Genomic DNA, 22,306 nt, shown 5'->3' with positions numbered 1-22,306 from the left:
TATTTGGGTATATATTCTAAGGTAAGGAATCTGCAACTAGATGTCTCTATCAGAAGGACAGGTTACTTACCTTTGGTAACGCCTTAACTGGTAGAGACAATATCTAGTTGCTGATTCTTTACTGACCCACCCATCCTCCCTGCTCTGGAAATTCATTTCTAGGGACAGGGACTCCCTTTCAGGGCCCTAGTTTTGACACACCAGTTGTCAGTGTTCTTCGTGGTTCCGCACCTTTGGCGTGGAAAGTTGTGAAAAGAAATTGATGTCAGCGTGGTGCCTATTTAGGACCTGTGATATATCTATCATACACGATGCAGACGATGGATGCAGAGCCGATCAATGCCACCTAGTGGTGTGCTGGGGTACTGCTCGAGAAATCTCTGGATCCAGACCGATGCCTGGGGAAATTCTAAGCTAAGCAATCTGCAACTAGATATTGTCTCTACCTGATAAGGTGTTACTGAATGTAAGTATTTTGTCCTGCTTACCCTTAAAGGGGGTGGTCCGAAAGAGCTACTCACCCTTTTCTGCCCATGCACTGGTCTCTTTCAACCCCATCATCTTATGGGTGTAACCAAATACATCCTCCTCATTCCACTCCATTTCAGGGTGCACCTGTATTTTTAATCTGAAACTCTTGTCATATTCTAGCCATGCGACACTGAGAATTGCCTGTGTGCCTCATGTATTTTGGACTTGGATCCAGAAGTCAGCGGTGCAGTGAGGGAACTTCTCTACGATGATGGATGCCATTACCCTGAACCTGTTGTCAAAGTTCCTTTCCTTTCTTTCCTCACCCTTTTCCTCCCTCGTCTGTCCTCTGCCTTCTTGTAACACAGCCAGCTCCAAGTCCTCTAGCTGTATTTCTAGCAGTGTAAAAATGTTGATAAATTCCTTTCTCCAGCTTAACTGCCTGGGGAATGAGGCTTCCCAGCCCAGTTGCCTTAGTGATCATTGATGGCTGCCCTAGTGAGGGCCTTGCATAAGCCTCTGGAACGGCCCAGTATTGCTGGGCTTTTTGCAGTAGATGTGCTGCTACCTACCAGGCTGCCCCACGCTGCTGACGGTGATGCTGAACTGCCCTGCTCATGTGTCTCTGCCTCCCCCCTGCTAGAGGAATGTTGCTATGTTTCCTCCCACACACACAGAGGGAAACTGTCCCTGTGCTGCGCCAGAGCCACTTAACAATAGGGGTGCAAAAAATGTCAGACATTACTACTGATTGCACTGATATGCCTACCATTGGTTACCTTCTCCCTGGCCTCCCTGCTGGATTCTGCCATTGCTGGGATGGCTGCACGCGGTGGGTCCGCCTGCCCCAGCCCCTTGTTGACCCCTTTAATTGATGCCTTGCTCTTGCTCCTGTTCCTCTGGCGCTTCCTCTGCCTTGCTAATGCCTCCCGTTTGGTGTTAGTATCTTCTGAGTCCTCAAGGCACCCAATGACTTGATATCCTGTTGGTGCTGGAACCCTCTTCTGTCTCCTTGCCCAGCATGTGGCGTGGCCAAATCTTCCCATGTTTGTTAGTTGCCGTCCTCATCAGGTGCATCATCTTCTCCACCGCAGTTGACTGCTCACTTTGCCCGTGATTCTCCATGCTGTAAAACCGTGTGGCTGGGCTGCATTGCGTAGCCTTACTGCTTTCCCCAGTCCTGGAATGCGTTGACTGAAAGGGGTGGAGTGAGGCAATCGCTGGAAGTCTGGGTCACGTCGCCCGCTGTCCTCAGCCGTCCTAGCATTGTGAGCCGGGTCCTGTCACTTGAGCAGACTGTCCAACTCGCTCGCTATCACTCTTTTTCCTGATGGGCACATTCTGGCACTGACAATTGCTACCAGTGGTGGAATTTGAACCCATGCAGTAGAGGGGCCTCAAATGCCAAATGCTCTTGCCTCTGAACTATAGCCCCTGCAGTCCTTTGATTCGTGGTTGACTCCCAGGCAAGGATTCAAACCCTTGTCCTGAAAGGACCTGTGAGGCCACAGTCAAGTGTCTGTTTCACTCACCTGTGGGCTAAGGCCGGTAAGGCCCTTCCTGGAAATGTTGCTTTAATGTTGAGTAATCCCCCTGGGACGCAGTCCCCAAGAAACAATTGGCGGGGTGAATCAGTCTTTAAAAAGGGAACTTCTAGGGAACTTTTAATTCAAATTAAACACTGGCTAAAATAATGTCTTCTGTTTTAGTATTGTAGATGATGATCCACCCTCGCTTATGATCAATATTTGTAATCTGCCTGTAACACTGGAGAGGGATGTGTCTCTGGGTTTGCTGTTACTAGTTTGTCTTGGCATTTAACTGTACGAAAAGTTGGACTGAAAGGTTGTGTTATGGATTGTAGGTGGAAGGGCATAATTATTTATCTTTTCTAAAAATAGAGCAGTTATGAGTCCACGTACCAAAAAATAAGGGGAAAGGTAGAAAAGATTTGGCTGCACGGGTTTCCAACGTGGCTTCTGCAACTAATGAAGGTCAAATGTATTTACATTTTGGCAAATATTGATATTTTTAGAATGGAGATTTTGGAGCGGGGTTTTACTGCCCATGTGCTGTATTAACACCACTAATGTGTAACACAGGTTTCATGAGCTTGTTTTTGATACAGACTCCAAAGGCTCTTAAGGTTGCGTTTCTCAGAGTCGAATATATTAGCAAAACTGTCTGGGCATCAAATAAAAAGTAACAGTTGTGTGCTTCAGGAGGGATCTGGTTCTGTCATCCTAACATCGGCACAAACCTGATAATGCTCTCGTTGTGAATGGCACAGTCCCGGCAGGATATCGCTCCAACACAGTAAGAATCCTCTGGTTTATCGGAAGCGGGATTACTGGGTCAGGCAGCACTGTTACCGGGGGCGGATCCTCATCCAGTAAAACTGCAGACTGGGTGAGGGGCTGCAGGTCAAACATGCGGATTTTCACCAAGTATTCCCAAACCCCACTGGTTATTGTTAATTTATTGGACTGTACCTCTTAAACTACTTGTCTAATCGCAGCATGCGCATTAAAAAGTAAAAAAGAAAAGCACCAGTCTGAATAATTGTAGAAAGAACAATATCAACAACAAACGTGAATCTGTCTTTATATTTTCTGATTGTATCGTTTTATATTGTATAATGCCAAAAAGTTAACAGGAATTAAAAGACAATAAAAAGAACACTTTCTATCGGTCTATTTTAGACGACAACAGTTTGAGCAGTCTCAAGTTTTCAGGCTGTTGTGCTGGAGCCAGCAGGGGACACCAGACGACAGCCACTACATTTTGCTGATTCATCTGTTCCAGTATTGGCTGCAGGCCAGCGCTTGGCTTGCTGGCTTGCAGATAAACATCTGAGAGCAGCAAAGCTGCTGGGACTTGAAAGAATGTTGGTAAATTGTTGCTATGTGAAGCAGGCAGGGTTTTTTTCATGTGGGCTCAAACCTGCTTGTATAGATTAAAAAAAAAAAAAAAAAAAAAAACTCAAGCCTGCAGAGAATCAGAAGCTGGCAGGCCTAATGTGGATCAGAAGGTCGAGAACTAATTTACGAAAGAAAGTTATGTACAGATTAGTGAAAAATAAGGGGTTGATAGCCCTGCTGTGTAGATTAGTGCAACGCAAACAAGATAACGATGGATTACCAGTTTTCATAACAACTTAATTTCGGATTTGGAGTGAGCCTGAAAGCGTCGTCTTTGTCTGGCACCCTTACAAAGTAAACCTACTGGTTAAAGTAATGATACTTGAGGGAGAGGAAATCCGGGGATCGTCTGCTTGCTAGCACAAAGGAACGTTATGACTGAAGAATTGTCCTCTTTTATAATGACTCCAATCAACCCATGTAGCATCTTGGTTTTTGTTATCACTAATGTTACCTATATTTTGTCACTCAGGTTGCTGCAGCCCCACTAAGTGTTCCATTTGATGTGTTTTAGCTTGAATGATGTAAATATAATTCAAAGGACCCCTCCCCCCCTTGTCAAGTACTATCTGTACTTGCTTTCACTGCACCACTGCAAGGTTAGATGCTCTGTTCAGCATTTTAAGTGACACTAGTATCTTTTGCCACTCGAACACGCATTTATTCTTGCCAAGTTAACACAAAATATGCTGATTTACCATTATGTACTACTTGCATAATAGAGGAATGCAAAACAAGGGGTAGGTGGAATATTTGAATTAATTTCAGCCACTAGTAGTTACTAGTTTTGCCCACCATGGCCACTCACGCAGAATCCAATCATATGCAAATCATCCTTAGTTCCAGTCCACTAGGGAAAGTGCAGCCTAAACTGTCAGACTAGGTTCTCTCTGAAACAGAACACAAGCAACCCTGGACACGTTTTGGCCTGTTGGGGCCTCTCAGTAGGGTGCACTTTGGTTCCACTAGCTGTGTGAGCACAGGAGCCATATCTGGGCATACTCGTAGCACTGAAGCATTGCAACAAGTAATACAGTAATAATGGGTTGTATGCTTGAAGCAGTCTCAGCCACTATTAAGCCCCTGGCTTCAGCAAAGATAAATCCTGCACAGACCAGATTGCAACACTGCGCATTATCATTGAGCAGTTGATGGACTGGAACTCCCCCCACCCCACAATCAGTTTCATTTACTATGGACAGAGATCCTTTGGAAACTCTTCCACCACGGCGGTGTGCCAGATACACACGTAACAGTCATCAGGAACTCCTACAAGGGAATGACCTAAAAGATAATCCATTGAAGAACAACTCATGGAAGCCTTCTAAGTGAGTACTGAAGTCGGCCAGGGTTGTTTGCTCTTGCTTTTTCTCTCCCTGCTGGCCGTAGACTGTAGATCTTGAGGACATCCACATTAAGGAGAAGAAATGGGATCCAGTTGACACCTTGGATGCAGCTCGACAACCTGGACCTTGGAGATGACTTGACCCTACTCTCCGGTATCTATCTGCAGATGCAAGAGAAGACTGACAATGTGGCAGTCACATCATCACAACTTGGCCACACACCTGGTTGAATAAAATACTCCACATCCGCTGGCCAAACATCAGCAACAACATCCTATGGTAACAGACTTCAACTCTGCTCATGAAGAAATCATGAACATACACTGGTGCTGCACAAGTCACACCATCCGCAAGCCTGCATCAAACACCACCAGGCAAGCCCTGATCTGGAATCCTCCAGGGAAAAGGAAAAGAAGAGTCAAAAACCTGACGCAAAGGCCTTCAAGGCTGACTGCAAGGAGATGATTACACTTGGAGTCAGATTGAAAGAAAAGCCCAGACCAGAGGAGTCCCAAGTACTAATAGGCATAAGTTAAGTACTGGTATTGACGAAACTTTTCCCAGTCCATTGTTTTTTTTTTTTTTGCTCGGTCTACTTGCAACTAACCTACTAATGCAGCAATCTATGATTACTCATAGGTTACATTTTACACATCATTGATTACATTCAAGGAACAACAGTATTAGCTCCAGTTGCCATAGATGCTTTAAAGAGGCAAACAAGGTTCATAGCTGCACAATCATTAGGGAGCTCTGGCGTCCGGTTACTTAAGTTATCTAAAATAACTGGTACTGTGATGAAGCACAGAACTTAATTTATTATTTCAGGAGTTGGGCCTAAAGAGTATTCACCCACCTGGTTGTATAGGATTTGGGGTTGTGGCAACCATAATTGCAACTCATTGGAACAATCGAAAGCCATCTGAATAAATACATTGGTGACAGCAAATGTGCTCTATATATGAGGCTGAAATTGGCATATAAAAATTAAAAAGAGTAGAGAGGATGATAGGATTGGCAGTATAAGACAAGCTTCCCGGGACTATGAGGAGTAGGCTAAAAATGTATTTGATTTGTACTAAATAACTTTTTAACCTGACCAATTGAATTGATTGTATTTGCATTGCTTGTTTAAATTACTTTTTTCTTTTCGGGGAGAGAAAAATATCCATCCTTTTCGATTGAGTGGAATAACGAGCATTTCTGTGATTCAGCGATGCAAAAAGGAATTTGCCACACAGGTGCCCAGTACTTAGTTATGGTTAAATACAGCTGTCAAAATGTAATTTGGGGCTGAAGCAGTCTTTTATTCTAGACTTTATAATCCATGTTATTTTTCCATGCTGTAGCCTATCTTTATGGTAAATAAAATATAACCAAGAGCATGCTGTAATACCCACTATTTGCAGCTCATCTGTAGTTAAATGAGTAGAATAATGCGTAGGATTTTAACACAACACCCAGTCCGACAAATCCATATTATTGACTGTGTGTGTGTTTTTGGACTTGAGTTTGACAGAATGCCAGGAGTCGCTAATTTCTAGGTGTGAAGGGTGCATAAATGTTGTTCGTTTTTTTTTTTTTCCCCTAAACTGAAACTTTGTGTTCCAAATTATACACCTGTATTCCTTTGGAAGCACTCTGACTGATATTACCACATTTTCTTGGGTAAATATTGCTAAGTTTCTTATGGCTCTATTTAATTTACCCTTTTAAATCCCTGGGTTACGTAGTGTCACGTAGTGAGTTGAAGGCTCTTCATGAACCTTCCTACATGATTGTGGCTCATCATAAAAGTCTATTGAAATTGCATCAGCCATAAGTCTCTAGTTCTGCTTTAAAACAATTGACTCCCTGTTTGAGAGTTCGTGCAACATGCCAGGTAGATTTGGTGCAATGTTTATCCTGGTCAAGTTTGTTGGTTCTGCTAGCGTTCCATTTGATACGTCTTCGTTATTTCGGTGCCTTCCAGATTTCATATTGCCACAGTGTTTGGAATACAGAAAAGCTTCAGTAATGCTGAGGGTTAAATTTTTTGGAAAATGGTCACACGTTTCCATTTAGATTTTAAATCTCTGAAACTGTCTAAATAATTCTGTAGATATAAATGTTTAGTGCAATATAATGAGTCTCAATTTCGAGGTAGGAGTACACTTTATCAGGCTGTCAGCAGAAAACCTACAGCTTATAGTTTGTAAACTCATTTTATGTAAGGCTACTAAGAGCCTCACACTGATTATATTTGTTAATCGTTCAGGCCTCTTGGTATTTCATAGGTCATTTTCCTTTTTAATCCAGACCTGTGCTACTACTACAAGTTAATAATACTACTACAAGTTAATACTAATACTATTACTACTACAAGTTAATTTCGGATTTGGAGTGAGCCTGAAAGCGACGTCTTTGTCTGGCACCCTTACAAAGTAAACCTACTGGATTCCAGAAACTTCTTCCTTGACTACAGGACTGATTTTGATTAATTTAAATGTGCCTGCCCGTCCCTCTGGTCTCCCTTTAGTTGTTGTCCTAATTTCTGGACCACAGAAGGACTCGAAGCCACAAAGGTCAATAGGTTCAGAGCTCCATCACCCCTGGATACAAAATATATCAAGCAAAGAAAAATAGTTCAGAGTTCTCCTGAATTTTTAAGGTTTTCCAGTCAGCTGTAGTCTATGAACAAGCTCTTGATGTGGTAATTTTTTCAACATTTTAAATCACGTTATACATAGGATTAATGTTAGGCTCCATAAATGGGAATAATCTGCTTGTTTATATGGCTAACTGCCACTCCCCTTTAAATGGGCTTATTGCTAATTCTTTGTGTGGATAAAAGGTAGGTGATTACAGGCTTACTGCTGCTATACAGCTGTGTGATCAGCCGAGTTGATAGATTTCGGTATATACTGCGGCCTCTTTGGGAGCTAATGTCCTTTGAGTGCATTCTTGCTTTTCACTGGGTAGCCGTTCAACGGATGCAACCCTAATAAGTTTTGTTATGTTTAATTTGGGTATGGCTTTTAACAATTTCAAAATAGTCCATCTGTTTAAGGTATCAAAGGACTGTTGATGTGTTGTGCTGTTGAAAACATTGTAGTGTCATTCAACTCTGAAGTTAGTTTTGAAGCAGTAGTTTTTTTTCCGAAACACATGTTTAGAGCATGCACGTGAGTGGAGTGCCCACTATGGGTTGTAGGTTTCACCCCTGTGCCTTCTTACATCAGTGTTGGTTACGCCATATGATATTAATTTAAACACTGAAAAGGAAGGCAGCACATCAGATGTAAGATAACCTTCCTTCTGATATCACATGGGATATTGCTTTAATCAGTATGTATCAAGATGCCCCACTATTGCACTCATTGTGGTTGTAGGAGCTAGATCAAGTTTGATTTCTTGTTACCAGTAAAAAAAAACAAAAAAAAAAACTTGACTTTGACTTGGGAAATGTACCGTTGCAACTAATTGCCCTGATGAGATCTGTGGAAGAAGTGATTAGCAATTCTAAATATTCCCAAACGAGGAGCTTTGAGGCGCCCATAATAATTTGTTCATGTGCTGGTAATTCTCTAGTCTGTTTTTTGTGCATCCTGATTAAAATATGAGCCTTTATTGAAGTTAGACAGTGAAAATATTCAGTGGTTTAAGCCAGAGGGCTTCTCGAGAGAGATTGACTTTGGCAGTAATCCTATGTGATAATAGAAGTGAGTTTCTCACATCTGATGTTCTGCCTTCTCCTTTTGTATCTGAATTTATTATATTTGGTGGGTCTAGTACCTCTTAATCCTCCTTCTGTGAGCTCACTCCATGTGCCATGCCCAAGTCTAAATTGACAGGCCCGAAGGTTTATTATATTGAGCTGTTCATTTTGCCTACATGTATTTCTTTGAACTTGAAAATCGTTCATTGTACTCCCAGGGTTGGCTGGCTCGTCCCTGCCAGAACACTTTGGTATGGTGAGCGGACCTGTCATCGTAAAAATAAAATTTACAGTGTGAGACGGAAGTGTGGGCTTGGTGGCATCTGGACTTTATGCTGAAAACTACCTTTGAGGCCTGTCTGCCCATGTTCCCTGATCCCATTGACCTTCTCTCTATGCCCCCCAGCCCCCTCCCCATAAAAAAAAAACAGAGGGTGCTGGGGCTTCTGCCTATATCCTAGGGTGTTTTCACACCTTAGTCGACATCGGCTGCTTACAGCCTCCAAAGAGAAGTGGAAAGCCCCACTTAGTGATTTCCAGCTCCTCTTTCCTCCCACCATGTGATTTCAGCTGCTCACCAGGTGGCCATGTGAAGGGAGATATGAAATCATGTAACACACAGTGGCACTGTGCGAGCTGGCAGGTCTGGGTAAATGTTTGGAGCTGCATGCATGATGTTGATTGCGTGATCCAGAAGGTTCGATTTGGATGCCTTACATTACCTTCGGGATCATGAATATTAAAAATATCTGCATTGAAAGCTTGGACTGGTGCGCTGCATCGAGGCTTTCAGAGGGGCACTGAATCGTCCGAGTACTAACCTCTTTAAGAGTTTTAGTATGTTGAATGATTCTGCGTCCATCCCAGCTGATGCACCTGTGACATATGAACTAATAAATATGTTTCTTGAGCCAATCTTGTACTTTATTATTTGGGTTTCCTTGTGGTTATATTTCGGCTTGTTGGTGTGTAGTGTTTCTTTGATTAGTGTTTGAAAATTGCTGCCACCTTCCTTATTTGCTCTGTACCAGGGAGTATGCTTTTGATTGTTTTCACTTTTGCATTCTGTCATATCTTGAGAAGACATGCACTAAGTATTCAAGCAAAGGGGAGGCTTTATCATGTGATTTCATTTCAGGAGGCTCCATGGGCTTACCCAGCCTCGATTGTTTGGAACTTGTACCACAAAATTAAATGATGGCGGGTAGTGATAGTCTGGTTGTTTCTTGGTCTGCATTTCCTCAGAGGCAACCAAATTGTTTGATTTTTCTTATCCTTCTCCAATTTATTTTAATAACTTTGTAACAAATTGTTATTTTGATAAGCTATACAAATTTTCTGCTGCTGCCGTTCTCATTATAGTATTCTATTTTAAGTGACCGTTCCTTAAGATTCTCAAAAGATACTGCATGGATGTTAATCTTATAGAGACTTCTAGCTGCAGATTCCTTGCCATAGAATATTCCCCAGGCATCAGACTGGATCCTGAAACGTTTGGTGAGTCATCCATGTCTGATATCACAGGCAGATGTAGGTGACGTACCTGCAATTGGTTTGCGCCTGGTGTCTTTCTCGAGACCACAATGCCAAGACATGCAAGGATTTCTGCCCCATGCACTGAGGAAGCAGTCCCTCAAGCTCCTTGTCGCACAACTTGAAACGACTCAGCGACGTTCTGTGTCTCGGTCGCGAGGAAGTTCCCAAGATCTTCGCAAAGTGTTACCTGGTTATTGTCATCCCATTCCAAGTTGTCGGGTAAGTCCCACAAGACAAAATTCAGAGAGATCTCTAACTTCGTTGTGCAAGTGTAAAGACGAGTCACTCTGCTGTTGGTACTCTAGGCCTAGCTCTGTGTTGGAGCCTGTGCGTGGGCTGTCTCTACGTCTCCCTGAGTTTCCGTCAGCTGGAATGATCCCCGCCCAACTTAAAAAATATTATGAGGCCATGCACTTATGTTCGGGTGGCCTAACCCCTTTTAATCTCCCTTGGGTCCAGCAGGTCTAAGAAGGGTCCCTGCTGGTCTCCGCTGTCAGGTTTGCCCTCTGTTCCAGTCAGGCCCCAGGGATCCATTAATGGATATGGAGCGGCGCCAGTTGCTTGACCTCCCCATAATGATTCCTGACACAAATACAGAGGTGGGTGTCTGTGCTGGCCGGGGGCAGACTCCTCATATGAGAGCAAGCAACTTATTATTGTGACAGGCCTGGATTGGGTAATGAGTGGAATGGGTCTGTGAACCCTTATGGCTATCACACAGAAAATCCTGAAGATACCTGGTACGAGGATCTTGCGGATGTCAGTAGCCAGGACACCTCCCCAAACACTGGCCTGGAGTTCTGGAGACTGGTGCTTCATTTGCTACAGTGGTGCAGAGGGTGGCTGAGGTCCTGTACCTTACACTGCCCCCAGTGCCAGTCAAGACAAACTTCTTGATGGAGGTGCTTCAGCTGGGTAATGCCCCAACAGATCTATTACTCCCAGTTAATGAAGGCTTACAGGTGTTCTTCTCGGTTCTTGGTCCAAGCCATGCACAGGGGTTCCTGCGCACAGTACGATTGATTACCTGCGCCATCTCCCCACCCCATGGGAACCCAGTTTCCTCACACAGCACCCCACCCCAACGAGCTTGATGGTCCAGGCTTCCACACACAAAATTAACCCAGGTGCATTCCCTACCACCCCGCTGGATTGGTGTCCAGTAGGCTGGATATGTTTGGGAAGGTGTTGTTTTCTTCTGCCAACCTGGTGCCGCAGTCTGTAAAGACTACATGCCTCTTGGGCAGATACTCCTGTGCGATCTGGGACTCTGTTGTGCAGGTTCTGTGCTCGGTCTCTGAGGAGGCTCAAGCCATACTCTATTGAGCAGTTGTTGAAGGGATGGATGTGACCTAGTTAACTAGAAGATGTGGGCTGGACATGACTGACTTGCTGGGCAGAATGATTTCCTCATCAGTGGGTCTTAGGCACCATGCCTGGCTAAGAATCACTGGCTTTTCATGGATGTCCAAGCTTTATTCATAGACATGCCCTTTGATGGCTATCATCTGTTAGGTGAGAATGGGGACTTGGCACTGGAGCTCTTCAAGGACTGTAGGATTACGGCCAGTTCTTTGGACCTTTCAATGACCAGTCTTGAACTCTAGTCTCCCCATTTCATGGCCACAGAATGGGGTTCCAAATCCATGTCTACACACCCAGCCACCATGGCCAGCAAGTTTTGCTATCCTTTTGTGGCCAAGGATGTGGTACCCACAGAGCACGTGGGACAGGCAGCCAGAAAATGGCCCAGTTCACCCACCATCACCATCACCTGCACCACTGGAGGTCAATAACATCCGACCATTGGGTTTTGCAGCTCGTCCAAAGAGGCTACTCTCCCCTTCGTGACTAACCTTCGCCCATGCCACCCACTTAAGACAAGCTGATAGAGAACAACTTCTCCTTCCTCCGTTAGGAAGTGTTAGCTCTCTTGTCCAAGGGAGCTATAGAGAGGGCGCCTTCATCTGATGTAAGTCGTGGTTTCTATTCCCACTACTTTGGTGCCCAAGAAGTAAGGAGCCCTTTATCCTATACTTAGACCTGCACCTTTAAACCTATTCCTGAAAAAGGGGAAATGCAAGATGTCCGTGTGCACACAAGTCCTGTCTGCCCTAGACCTGTGAGACTGGTTGTTAGCATTGGACTTTTATTTCCACATACATGTCCTGCCGCCCACAGACGTTACCTGCGGTTCATGGTGGGCCAAGAGCACTTCCAACTTGCTGTGCTCCCTTTTGGCCTCACTAACGTCCTTTGTGTGTTCACGAAATTGATGGCAGTGGTTGCAGATCTTCCATGGAGGTCAGGAGTTCCAGTCTTACTACCTTGGCGATTGGCTGTTGATGACAGGCATACTCCTTGCAGTAGTTTCCCACCTCTAGACTACAGCATACATCGATACATCTGACTCCTTCTGACACTACCTTTCATTGAAGCTGTTATGGACACAATGTAGTTTCAGGCTTATCTTCTCAAGTGACAAGTCCAGGATATTCAGGCTCTGATACCTATGATTCAGCCTGTATCCTGGATTTCTGTGAGAATTATCCTGAGGTTGTTGAGCCTCAAGGTGTCCTGCATTCTGCTTGTAACACATGCCTGCTTGCATATGCAGGCTCTGCAGTGGGACCTGAGGTTCTCGTAGGCACAGCTCTGGGCATTCTCTCTGACATGGTCCACATCTCAGAGGGAACTGAGCAAGATCTGCAGTGGTAGCCTTTGAATCGCAATTGGATCAAAGGCAGATTCCTCTCCCTTCCCCAACCAGGTCTGACGGTAGTGACAGATTTCACTCCTGGGATGGCTACATGAGGGAGGTGGCGATCGGAGGCATCGGGTCTCCGTCGGAGTCCGGGCTCCACATCAGTCTTCTGGAGCTCTGGGCGACCAGGCTTGCACTGAAAGCATTCCTTCCCTCTCTCAAAGGGAAAGTGGTGCAGGTGTTCACGGACAACACCACTGCGATGTGGTACTGCAACAAGCAGGGCAGGGTAGTGTTGTGGACCCTTTGCCAGGAGGCCCTGCGCCTCTAGACGTGGCTGGAACAAGGCATATCTCTGGTGGTTCAACATCTGGCAGACTCTCTGAATGCCAGAGCAGACACACTCGGCTGTCAATGCATCACAAATGGCATCTCCATCCGGAGGTAGTGCAAGGACTCTTTCAACAGTGGGGAGAGCCTTGGTTAGATCTGTTCGCCTCTGCAGAGAATGCGCAATGTAATCTGTTTTGCATGTTGGAGTTTCCAAGGCGGCACTCGCTCGGCAACGCTTTTCATCTCGAGTCTAACTCAGTCCTCCTATACGCCTTTCCTGCACTACCTCTTCTGCCCAGAGTTTTCAAGAAGATCAAGACCAACTGGGCACAAGTAATTCTTGTGACTTTGGAATGGGCACGAAGAGTATGGTATCCTGAGCTTCTGAGTGTGGCCATCGATCCTCTACTCAAACTGCCTCTTCGGGAGGATCTTTTGTCACAGCATTAGGGGATAGTTCTCCACCCGAGCCTGTCCAGTGTCCGTCTTCTTGCTTGGAGATTGAGCAGTGACAGTTGACAGCTTTCAACCTTCCACCCGAAGTCTTTAATGTTATCTTGGCAGCCAGGCATCCCTCCACCAAAATGGTATACACCTGTCGTTGGAACAAATTTGTGGTGTGGTATACCAACAAGTCTGTTGATCCCCTTTTTACACCTTTGTCTGAGGTTCTTTTTTTGTACTCTCTCTTGCTCAGCTGGGCTCAGCTTTGGACACCTTAAAGGTTATCTGTCTGCCATCTCTGCCTTCCTCAGACTACTCCGACTATCAGATCAAACCTCGTTGTTTAAATCTCTGATTGTTGGGAGATTCCTGAAGGGTATTACCCACGTGTTTCTGCCCACCCCGTTCATAAAGCCCTAGTGGGATTTGAACTTGGTACTCACTTTTGCTCCTTTTGAGCCTCTTCATAATTGTCCTCTGCAGCTTCTCATTTTAAAAAGTCATCCTTGTAGCCATCACCTCTGCACTTAGTGAGCTGCAAGCTCTTTCTTTGAAGCTACTCTTAATCTCTGTACATCCTGAAAGTGGTGGTTCATATCACAGCCTCTTTCTTACCTAAAGTGGTCACGCTCTTTCATGGAGGCCAATCCATCTCCTTGCCTACTTTTTACGCACCACCCCATCCTTCATGTGAAGTCGAAAGACTCCCTCGTCTGGCTCCAAAAAGAGCATTGGCGGTCTACCTTAATCATACTAAAGACTTCCAGTTGGATGATCAACTCTTTGTTGGTTATGTGGGTGCGAAGAAAGAATGGGCGGTGCAAAAAAGGACCATCTCTAGATAGGTTGTTCTCTGCATCAAATGTGCTACCCTTTGGCTAAGAAGCACCCCCCTGAGGGTTTGCTTGCTCACTCTAGTGGAACAACTTCCGTAACCATTGCGTTAGCACGTGGAGTTCCAGCCCTGGGCATTCCAAGCAGCAACATGGGTGGCCCTTCACAAGTTCACTAAACACTACTGCCTGGACATTCAGGTCTGCAGGGATGGTTACTTTGGCCTTTCAGTCCTGCAGGACTTTCTCACATGACCTTGGCTTGCAGACCCATCTCCAGGGTTACTGCTTGGCTATCTATTCTAAGGAATCTGCAACTAGAAGTCTCTATCAGATGAACAAGTTACTTATCTTCAGTAACACATTTTCTGATGGCAACATTCTAGTTGCAGATTCCTTGCTGACCCACCCATGCTCCCAGCTCTGCAAACTGATTACTGGGGACAGGGACTTCACTTTCAGGGCCCTAGTTCTGGTGCACTAGTCTCTGCTCTTCATGGCTCCACGCTTCTGGCTTGGAAAGTCATGAAAAGAAACTGACATCAGCAAGCTGGGGTGGTGCATATATACGACTGCAACGTCATGGCGTCCACAATGCCAGTGACGGACATGAAGTCGACCGATGCCACCAGACGGGGCGCAAGGGTACTGCTCAGAGAAATATCTCTGAATCCAGACTGCCCATTACTACCAGAGTGACTGCAAGGGCTAGTTGGCTGGCTTTCTGTGTGAGCTACACCCCCCATAACAAGTGGTGCCCACCCCATCCTGGACCTTTGGAAAAGGTGCTAAAGGTGCTCCTTCAGCCACAATCTGAAACTTGGGGCTTAGAAATCTCCCACCAAAATGTCTCCTGAGAACCAACAAGAGACTGCTCGCTTATCCGTCCGAAGTGCATCACTGGTTATCCTGAATTTAATGTAGCTCGGTCTGACGTTCATCTTTGCAGCACCAAATGCTGTTCAGCAGCCCCTTTCTTAAGGGGTTTTGGGCCTCGTGGAGAACTTGTCCACAAAAGTGACGGTCTGAATGTAGAAATCTTCACTGCAATTTTGTCCAGCAGTTCCTCAACAACACCTCTAGCTAGAGACACTGCCAGCTATCTTCCCCCGCTGAACTCTACCAAATCGGGAACTTATCCTTGAAATTTCTTCCAAGCCCTAAGGTAAGCTGAGACTACACCCAGTCCGCCTTGTGAATCTGATCAGCACCCATTGCAGTCAGGCTTAACTTTTGACTTTGCCACAGTCTTGCACAACTAGAGTTGGTTGTCACTTTGATAATTTAGGCTCTATTTTTCACTTAAAATTTTAAAAATTCAGAACTCCCGTTATTTTGATTGGATTTAATTTATTTTGGTGTCATTTTATTTATTAAATGTGTCTCTATTTTTCTAAATTGGTGTGGGATTTTTCTTGAGTTTTCACTTTAACACTGTTGGTGTACTGCTGTGTTACTTAAAAACGTGCCTCTGAGCTAAGCCTGTCTGACTGCTTTTATGCCAAGCTACCATAGGGTTAGGCACAGGTTAGTTTGGTGACTTTTGTGGCTTATGCTGACCAGGATTGTGATTGTTGCTTGAGAAGCATCTTCACCCCTTCAAACAAAAATCAAATTTCTTACAATTGCATTGATTCTTGTAACATTCTTACAGTTGAATTGAACAGTAGTAAATTGAGGGAATAGTTGATTAAAAAAAATCATGCAGGTTTTGCAGGTGCCCCTTTTTGAGGCTCCTAAGACCTTGTGATCTAAAATCAAATGCTGACCTTTCCTTAGAAACATGCAGGCATTCGGATGTGTAGCAGCAGGGTAAGTAGGTACTGTGGTTTTCCTATACATTTCATGAACATGTACCTTCAAATCAGGATTTGTAGAGCACAACTACTCACCCATAGAGACTTGAGGCGTGCAGAGGGGGGGTTTGTCCTCTATCCTTTATTTGAAGAGCCAGGTTTTAAGGTCCTTTCTGAATTGAAGTAGCAATGGTGACTGCCTGAGGTGTAGGTGCAAGGCTTTCCAGCTCTTTGCCGCAAGGTAGGTGAAGCATCTTCCTCTAGCTGAGGTATTCGTATGTGGATTAGTGTGGCTAGTGCCTGGTGGGGGAGTAGGTGATGCGGTGGTTGAGGTAGGTGGGTCCTAGGTCATGGAGGGCCTTGTATGCGTGGGCAAGAAGTTTGAAGCTGATTCTTTTCTCAACAGGAAGCCAGTGAAGGTTTCTTAGGCGATTGGTGATGTTTGTGGCAGGGAACATCAAGGATGAGTCTGGGGGAGGCAATTTGGATGTGCTGTATTTTCTTATGGGTGGTGCCAGCGTAGAGGGCTTTGCCATAGTAGTCTGCTGGTACTCAGGGCATGGGTTACGGTTCTGCGGCAGTGCTTTGGGATCAATTTGTAGATCTTCGGAAAAGTCAGTGTGTGGAAAAAGGAGGTTGCGACCGAGTTGGCCTGGCAGGACATGGAAAGCGATTAATCCATGATGAAACTGAGGAGTGTATGGTTTGTTGGGGGGTAGGGAGGTGCGAAGGGTGGGTGGCTGGCCACCAGGAGGCTGATATGGAGGGGCCCAGGATGAAAATCTCGGTCTTGTTGGAGTTGAGGTTGACAGCTGTCCTCCATCCAGGCCTCAACGGCTTCCATCCCATTGTGGAAATTCTTCATGGCAGTTGTGGGGTGTTCGGTCATTGAGATGATCAGCTGGGTGTCGGCATAGGATACGATGTTCAGCCTGTGGTTCCAGACGATGAATGCGAGCGGGTCCATGTAGATGCCTTGTGGAACTCCGTAGCTGATCTCCATGTGTTCTGACAGGTAAGGCGGGAATCCATCTCTGTGTTCTGCCGGACAGAAAGGAGTGTATTCAGTGTGGAGCCTTTTAGCAAATGCCTGCTGCTTGGTGTCTGGAGCTGAGGGTGTGGTGCAAAACCGTGTCAAAGGCGGCCGATAGGTCCAATAGGATGAGGGCTGCTGTATGGTTGAGGTGAAGGAGCGAGCAAATGTCTGTGGCGACGAGGAGGGCAGTCTCTGTGCTGTGGTTGCTCCTGAAACCTGATTGGGGATGTTTTTGTCCTTGATGTGCTTACTGAGTTGTGTGATGGCCTTTTTGATGACCTTGACGAGTAAAGGCAGCAGAGAGATCAGACAGATGTTCTTGAGGTCCAGGGGGTCAGCCGTGGGTTTCCTCAGGAGCGGGCGGCTCTCGGCATGCTTCCAGTCCTCAGGGAAGGTAGCTGTATCTATGGAACAGTTGAGGGTGTGGCAGAGCTCTGGTGCCATTGAGGTGTTGGCTTTGTTGAAAATGTGATTAGGACAAAGGTCTGTAGGGGCTCCCGAGTGGATGCTCCTCATGATGGAGCGGGTCTCGTCCATGGTGAGGGTGGTCCAGCGGTGCAGGATCTGACAAGGGTGCAGCTGGGGTGTTGCTCTAGGGCTTGGAGGGTCTAGGGGTCCGAAGCTGTTGTATGCGTCTTTGATCTTTTGGTGGAAGAAATTGGCTAGTCAGTCGCAGAGGTCTTGAGATAAAGGAATTTTGTAGTTTCCGATTAGGGTTTGGCGAACTCTTTGACCAAGGCAAAGAGCTCTTTGGTGTTGTGTGCGGTGGCACTGATACGGTCCTGCAGGGCAACTTTCCTGGTGGCCCTGATGTTGTGGTGATGGGATTTGAGGGCAGCTTTGAAGGCCTCAGACTTTCGGGGACTTGCTGTTTCTCCGTCTTTTCTCTAGCCATCTAGAAGTGCTCCCAGAGTGCGGAGGAGAACCAGCTGGCCTTGAGGTGGTGTTTAGGTAAGGTCTTATGGAGAGCTGCTAGGGTGTTGGTCCGCGTTGGTTGTAAGGCCGAGGGTGGATTTATGTATGATGGCCAGGCCACTGCCTAGTGGAGAAGGCCGGTCTTTGCAGAGCAGTTTGTAGTCACTGGGGTGGGGATGGCGATGTCCAGTGCTGACACTGGGTTTGTCCATGTTTCGGTGAGACAGGCGATGGGCGGGTGGAGTCTAGTAGGTCCCAGAATTCTACTGTGGTTGTGCAGGGAATGAATGTTGAGGAGGATGCTCCTGAGGCACTGCAGGTTCGTGTTCGATGCCTCAGTAGCGGGAGGGTCGATGCTTGTTGTAGGGTGAGGGTGCTGTGGCATTGGAGGCAGGAGAATGTTTCTTGAGTGTCTCTGGGTAATGCGAAATGGCAGGTGGTGGAGAAGCCTGTGTTCAACACATGAGGGTCTCTGCGTTGTACTTATGGAAGGTCAGAGGGCCAGGATTGATGGCGCTGTCGCGGTCCAGGCGCGGATGGGCGCAGACGGGCTTGCCTTTGGCGCACCAGCGGGCTGGCCGCACAGCAGCTGCCATTAAGAAGGGGAGGGAGATGGGAGGGTTAGATCAGCTGGGAGGCGTGAAAGCGTTTCGCAGGGAGGGTTGCGGGGCAGCAGCGGCAGGGAAACGGCATGGGGAGAGTGAAAAGACACAGATGGCCACTAGGCCACTCGGGTTGAGATTCTGGCGGGAGCCTATGGGTGTAGGTGAGCCTCAAACTGAGAGTCAAGAAGGCTCTCAGTTCGAACGCAGCAGAGTCAGCAGCAGCAAACAGGTGGAGCTGTGCAGAGGAGAGCGAGCAGGCGCTGACCAGCAGGTCAACTGGCTGAGTTAGAAATCCTTCTTTCAGTCTGACGCCTGGGGAAAATTCTAAAGTAAGTAATCTGCAACTAGAAGTCTCTATCAGATATTGTAAATTTCAAGGATAGATCTCGTGACATTTGCCTCTCGCAACACTCACTAAGTCTGTTGTAGCCTCTATTGGGCCGAGGTAATATGGGGGCCTGATTAAGGCCATCCATGTAGGAAAATAACCTCTTTCTGACAGTTACCCCTACTTTTTGCCTGGCGTCAGTGTGTTAAGAATGTAGTACACTGGGATCCTGCTGATCAGGACCCCAGTTTCTGTGCTCTCTCTTCTAAATTTGGTTGGTGATTAACTTAAACTTCCCCCAATTGGCATACTGGTACACCCATGTAAGTCCCTAGTATTTGGTACTTGGGTACCCAGGGAATTAGCACACTAGAGGTCTCCCCTGTATTATGCCACCCAACAGAGCCCAGGGAAACTTCTGCAGGCCTGCCATTGCAGCCTGCCTGAAATGGTGCATGCACCTTTCACTGAGATATAAGGCGGTCACTGCACTTGGACACTGTAAGTCATCACTCTGATAGGTCCTTCAGCCCAAGGGCAGGGTGCATGAGCAGAGTACCCCTAAAAACCCTAGAATCCATTCCCTGGGCTTGGTAAGTGCTGGGAAGCAATCGTAAGGTATGTAGTGGACACTGGTCCGACTATATAATGGCTTCTCCGAACCTAGGCATGTTTAGTATCAAACATGTTGGAATCCTGCAACTACACAGATTCCATGCTAGTTGCATAGTCCCACGTACTCTGGGGGTTCCTTAGAAGATCTCCCCCACCCCCCCCCCCCCTTCTGCCTGTTCAGCCTTGCTGCCAACCCATGCTGCTGATGACCCCAGACACTGTTCTGCCCTCCTGCTGGTTAGCCTAACTCATGCAGGGAATGCATACAGAGGATTTATTGCAAGAGAGGTGTGACCACCTCTCCCTTTGAAATCGGTGTCGCTAGGCTGGGGTGGCCTCTGAGCACCACCAGACTGCTTTGAAGGGCACATTTGGTGCCCTCCTTGCACAATCCGTTTTGTTCCATTTCAGGAACCCCCGATTCCCGCTCTGGCATGAAACCACACAAAGGACGGGGAAGTGAACACCCCTCTGTCCAGCTCCTCCCCTAGGGTGCCCAGGTGGCAGGTTGATTCTGCCATCTTGGAAACAAGCTAGTCAGGGGCTCCTGGGAGCATCTGACTGGTTAGGCCAGGTAGATGTCATCCCTGACTCCCTCTGATAGGTTAGTCACTACAGAGAGCGACCAACCCCCTTTTAGGTTTACTTAAGGGCTCCTCAGAGGGTGGGTCCTCCGATTTGTTGAGCATGACTTTAAAAAGAACTCTCCGCAAGACATCTCCTGCTCCTGGCCTCCGGAACTGCTGCTAGTCTGCTATTGGAACTGAATCAAGACTGTGTCCAGTTGGGAGGGCTCCCACTGCAACATCTGTGGCTGTGCATATTCCAGGATCACACGGACTCTGTTTGCATCCAAGAAGGAATCTCCCTTCGAGTAAAGGTGTGACTCCCCTGCAGACACCTCAAGACGACAACAAGTGGCTGGTGGAACCTGCTGTCCCTTGGACATCAAAAGGCTTTGCAACACAGGTGATGGTCCCCTGGTCCTTTCCGGGTCCTCATTATCTTCTGACCAATTTGGGAGATGGTGGGCCCTTGCTGCAACCACGGGAACCACTTGTCACTGCAACTGTTGCTCTTGCCAGGGCCTGTTGACCCTTCCTCCAGGAGCTCTTCAGGCTCCAAGAAGCCCCAGCCTCCTGCAGTCTGCAACTCCAAGATTAGCTTCCACTCTGCAGCTCCTGTGGCATGGGAATCTTGTTGTGCTGCCCAGGTCTCCCTTCGACTCCCTGTGCTTGCTGCCAGTGGGTCACTTGTGGGGGCTCCTCAGATTGTCTGGCTTTCCTTCCTGCTGAAGGCCTGCCCTGGCTCCCTTCCATGGGTCCAGTCACTAGGGCCTTGCTGATTCCCACAAACCTACATTTTTCCTTGCAACAACTTTTTGCCTTTGCCAAGGCTTGTTGGTGGTCCTGCTGGCCACTGACCCTCCTGCAATTTGCCAACTGACAGGGAACAGCTTGTGGGTGACTCCAAGGATGTCATGCATCTCCTGGACTCAGCAGCTGGACTTCGTCCTTAACCGTTCTGCAGGAACTTCACCTCGAAGAGGGTGGGCATTGCCTTCCTGTACTGCCTGGACATCTCCATGTGGTCTGGACACTGTCCCCTTCATTTTCAGATTCTTCACGTCTGAAATCCACATTATGGGTTCCACTGACCTGGTCACCAGGCTGTCTCAGCAGCTGGTTAACAGAGGCTTCCATTGACTCCGAGGGTTTCTGCTCCCTCTTCACCCCTATGTACCTGGGCTCCCTGGTGTAGGTACCCTTGTCTTCTGGGTATCCATGGTTGGGGACACACTCCAACCTTTGTGCCAACTGGTTTTCTTGGGGTCCTATGGGAAGGGTCCTGAATCCATAAAAATCCAACTACGACAGTCCTGTGTTAGCCTATGGGACACCCAGCTCAATAACTCTGCACCTGGGCGCCTGTGGGATTATCATTAAGGGTGGTAAATTAACCAAAGTCCTGTGTAAATTGCTTTGTCAAAGTACGCAGCTAATTCTACAACCAAACTCTTTAACTTTCATAGTTTCTTGGAATTTCTCTTTTTTCATGTTACTCTTTAGATCAGTTTGATTACATTTTTTCATTTCTTTATGCTGAGATTTAGGATTTCCGCTCAGCTTTGTTTTGAACACTTTTATATCCAGTTCTAAATATTGGCATTATGATCCTTTGTTTAGATTATAAAAATTATTTTCTTTTGGTAGCTGTGAACACGAGCCAGTATGCTGAAAGTTATCGAATCCAGACATATGCAGATTATGTGGAAAAGAAACAAGAAGAGGCAAAAGCTAAAAGAAAATGGACTGAAGACAGCTGGAAAGATATGGAAAGGAAAAGATTAAAAAGTCAACATGCAACATATGTTTCCCAGAATCAAAATTTCTATGGAAATAGGTGAGTTTTACGTTTTAAGTAATAATTTGTCACAAGTGCAATTACAAAAAAAAATAAAAAAAATACCCATTCCCACTGTTTTGCTTAATATGTATGCCAAACTACAACCTGAAATGCACCTTTGTTGGGATGGTGGTGAAGAGGGGATCCATTGTAAGAGAAAGTGTCTGAATGTTCTCTTGTATTCTCTGCCTCATTCACAACTTTTGAATGCCTAGCTAATGGTGAAAATTGAAATTACTCCTACTGTGGTTGCTTCCCAGCTTTTTGTCTCAAGGCTTCACATTCATGCACAGCATACCTCTTCCCTTCACGTATGAATC

General features: G+C 46.4%; 1 protein-coding gene across 4 annotated transcripts in view; it reads left to right on the top strand.

The window, feature by feature from the left end:
- Positions 1-22,306, top strand: part of PARN (poly(A)-specific ribonuclease) — a 690,538-nt gene that overhangs the window by 470,645 nt on the left and 197,587 nt on the right. For all 4 annotated transcript variants that reach the window (XM_069210428.1, XM_069210424.1, XM_069210427.1 and 1 more), the window contains exon 22: positions 21,794-21,983. In XM_069210428.1, coding sequence (XP_069066529.1) covers positions 21,794-21,983 — 190 coding nt within the window. The remainder of the gene's footprint in view (positions 1-21,793; positions 21,984-22,306) is intronic.

The sequence above is a fragment of the Pleurodeles waltl genome, chromosome 10 (genome assembly GCF_031143425.1).
Source record: "Pleurodeles waltl isolate 20211129_DDA chromosome 10, aPleWal1.hap1.20221129, whole genome shotgun sequence".
Taxonomy (NCBI): Eukaryota; Metazoa; Chordata; class Amphibia; order Caudata; family Salamandridae; genus Pleurodeles; species Pleurodeles waltl.
Note: the sequence above shows the minus strand (reverse complement) of the source record. Positions and strands in the feature narration are given on the sequence as shown.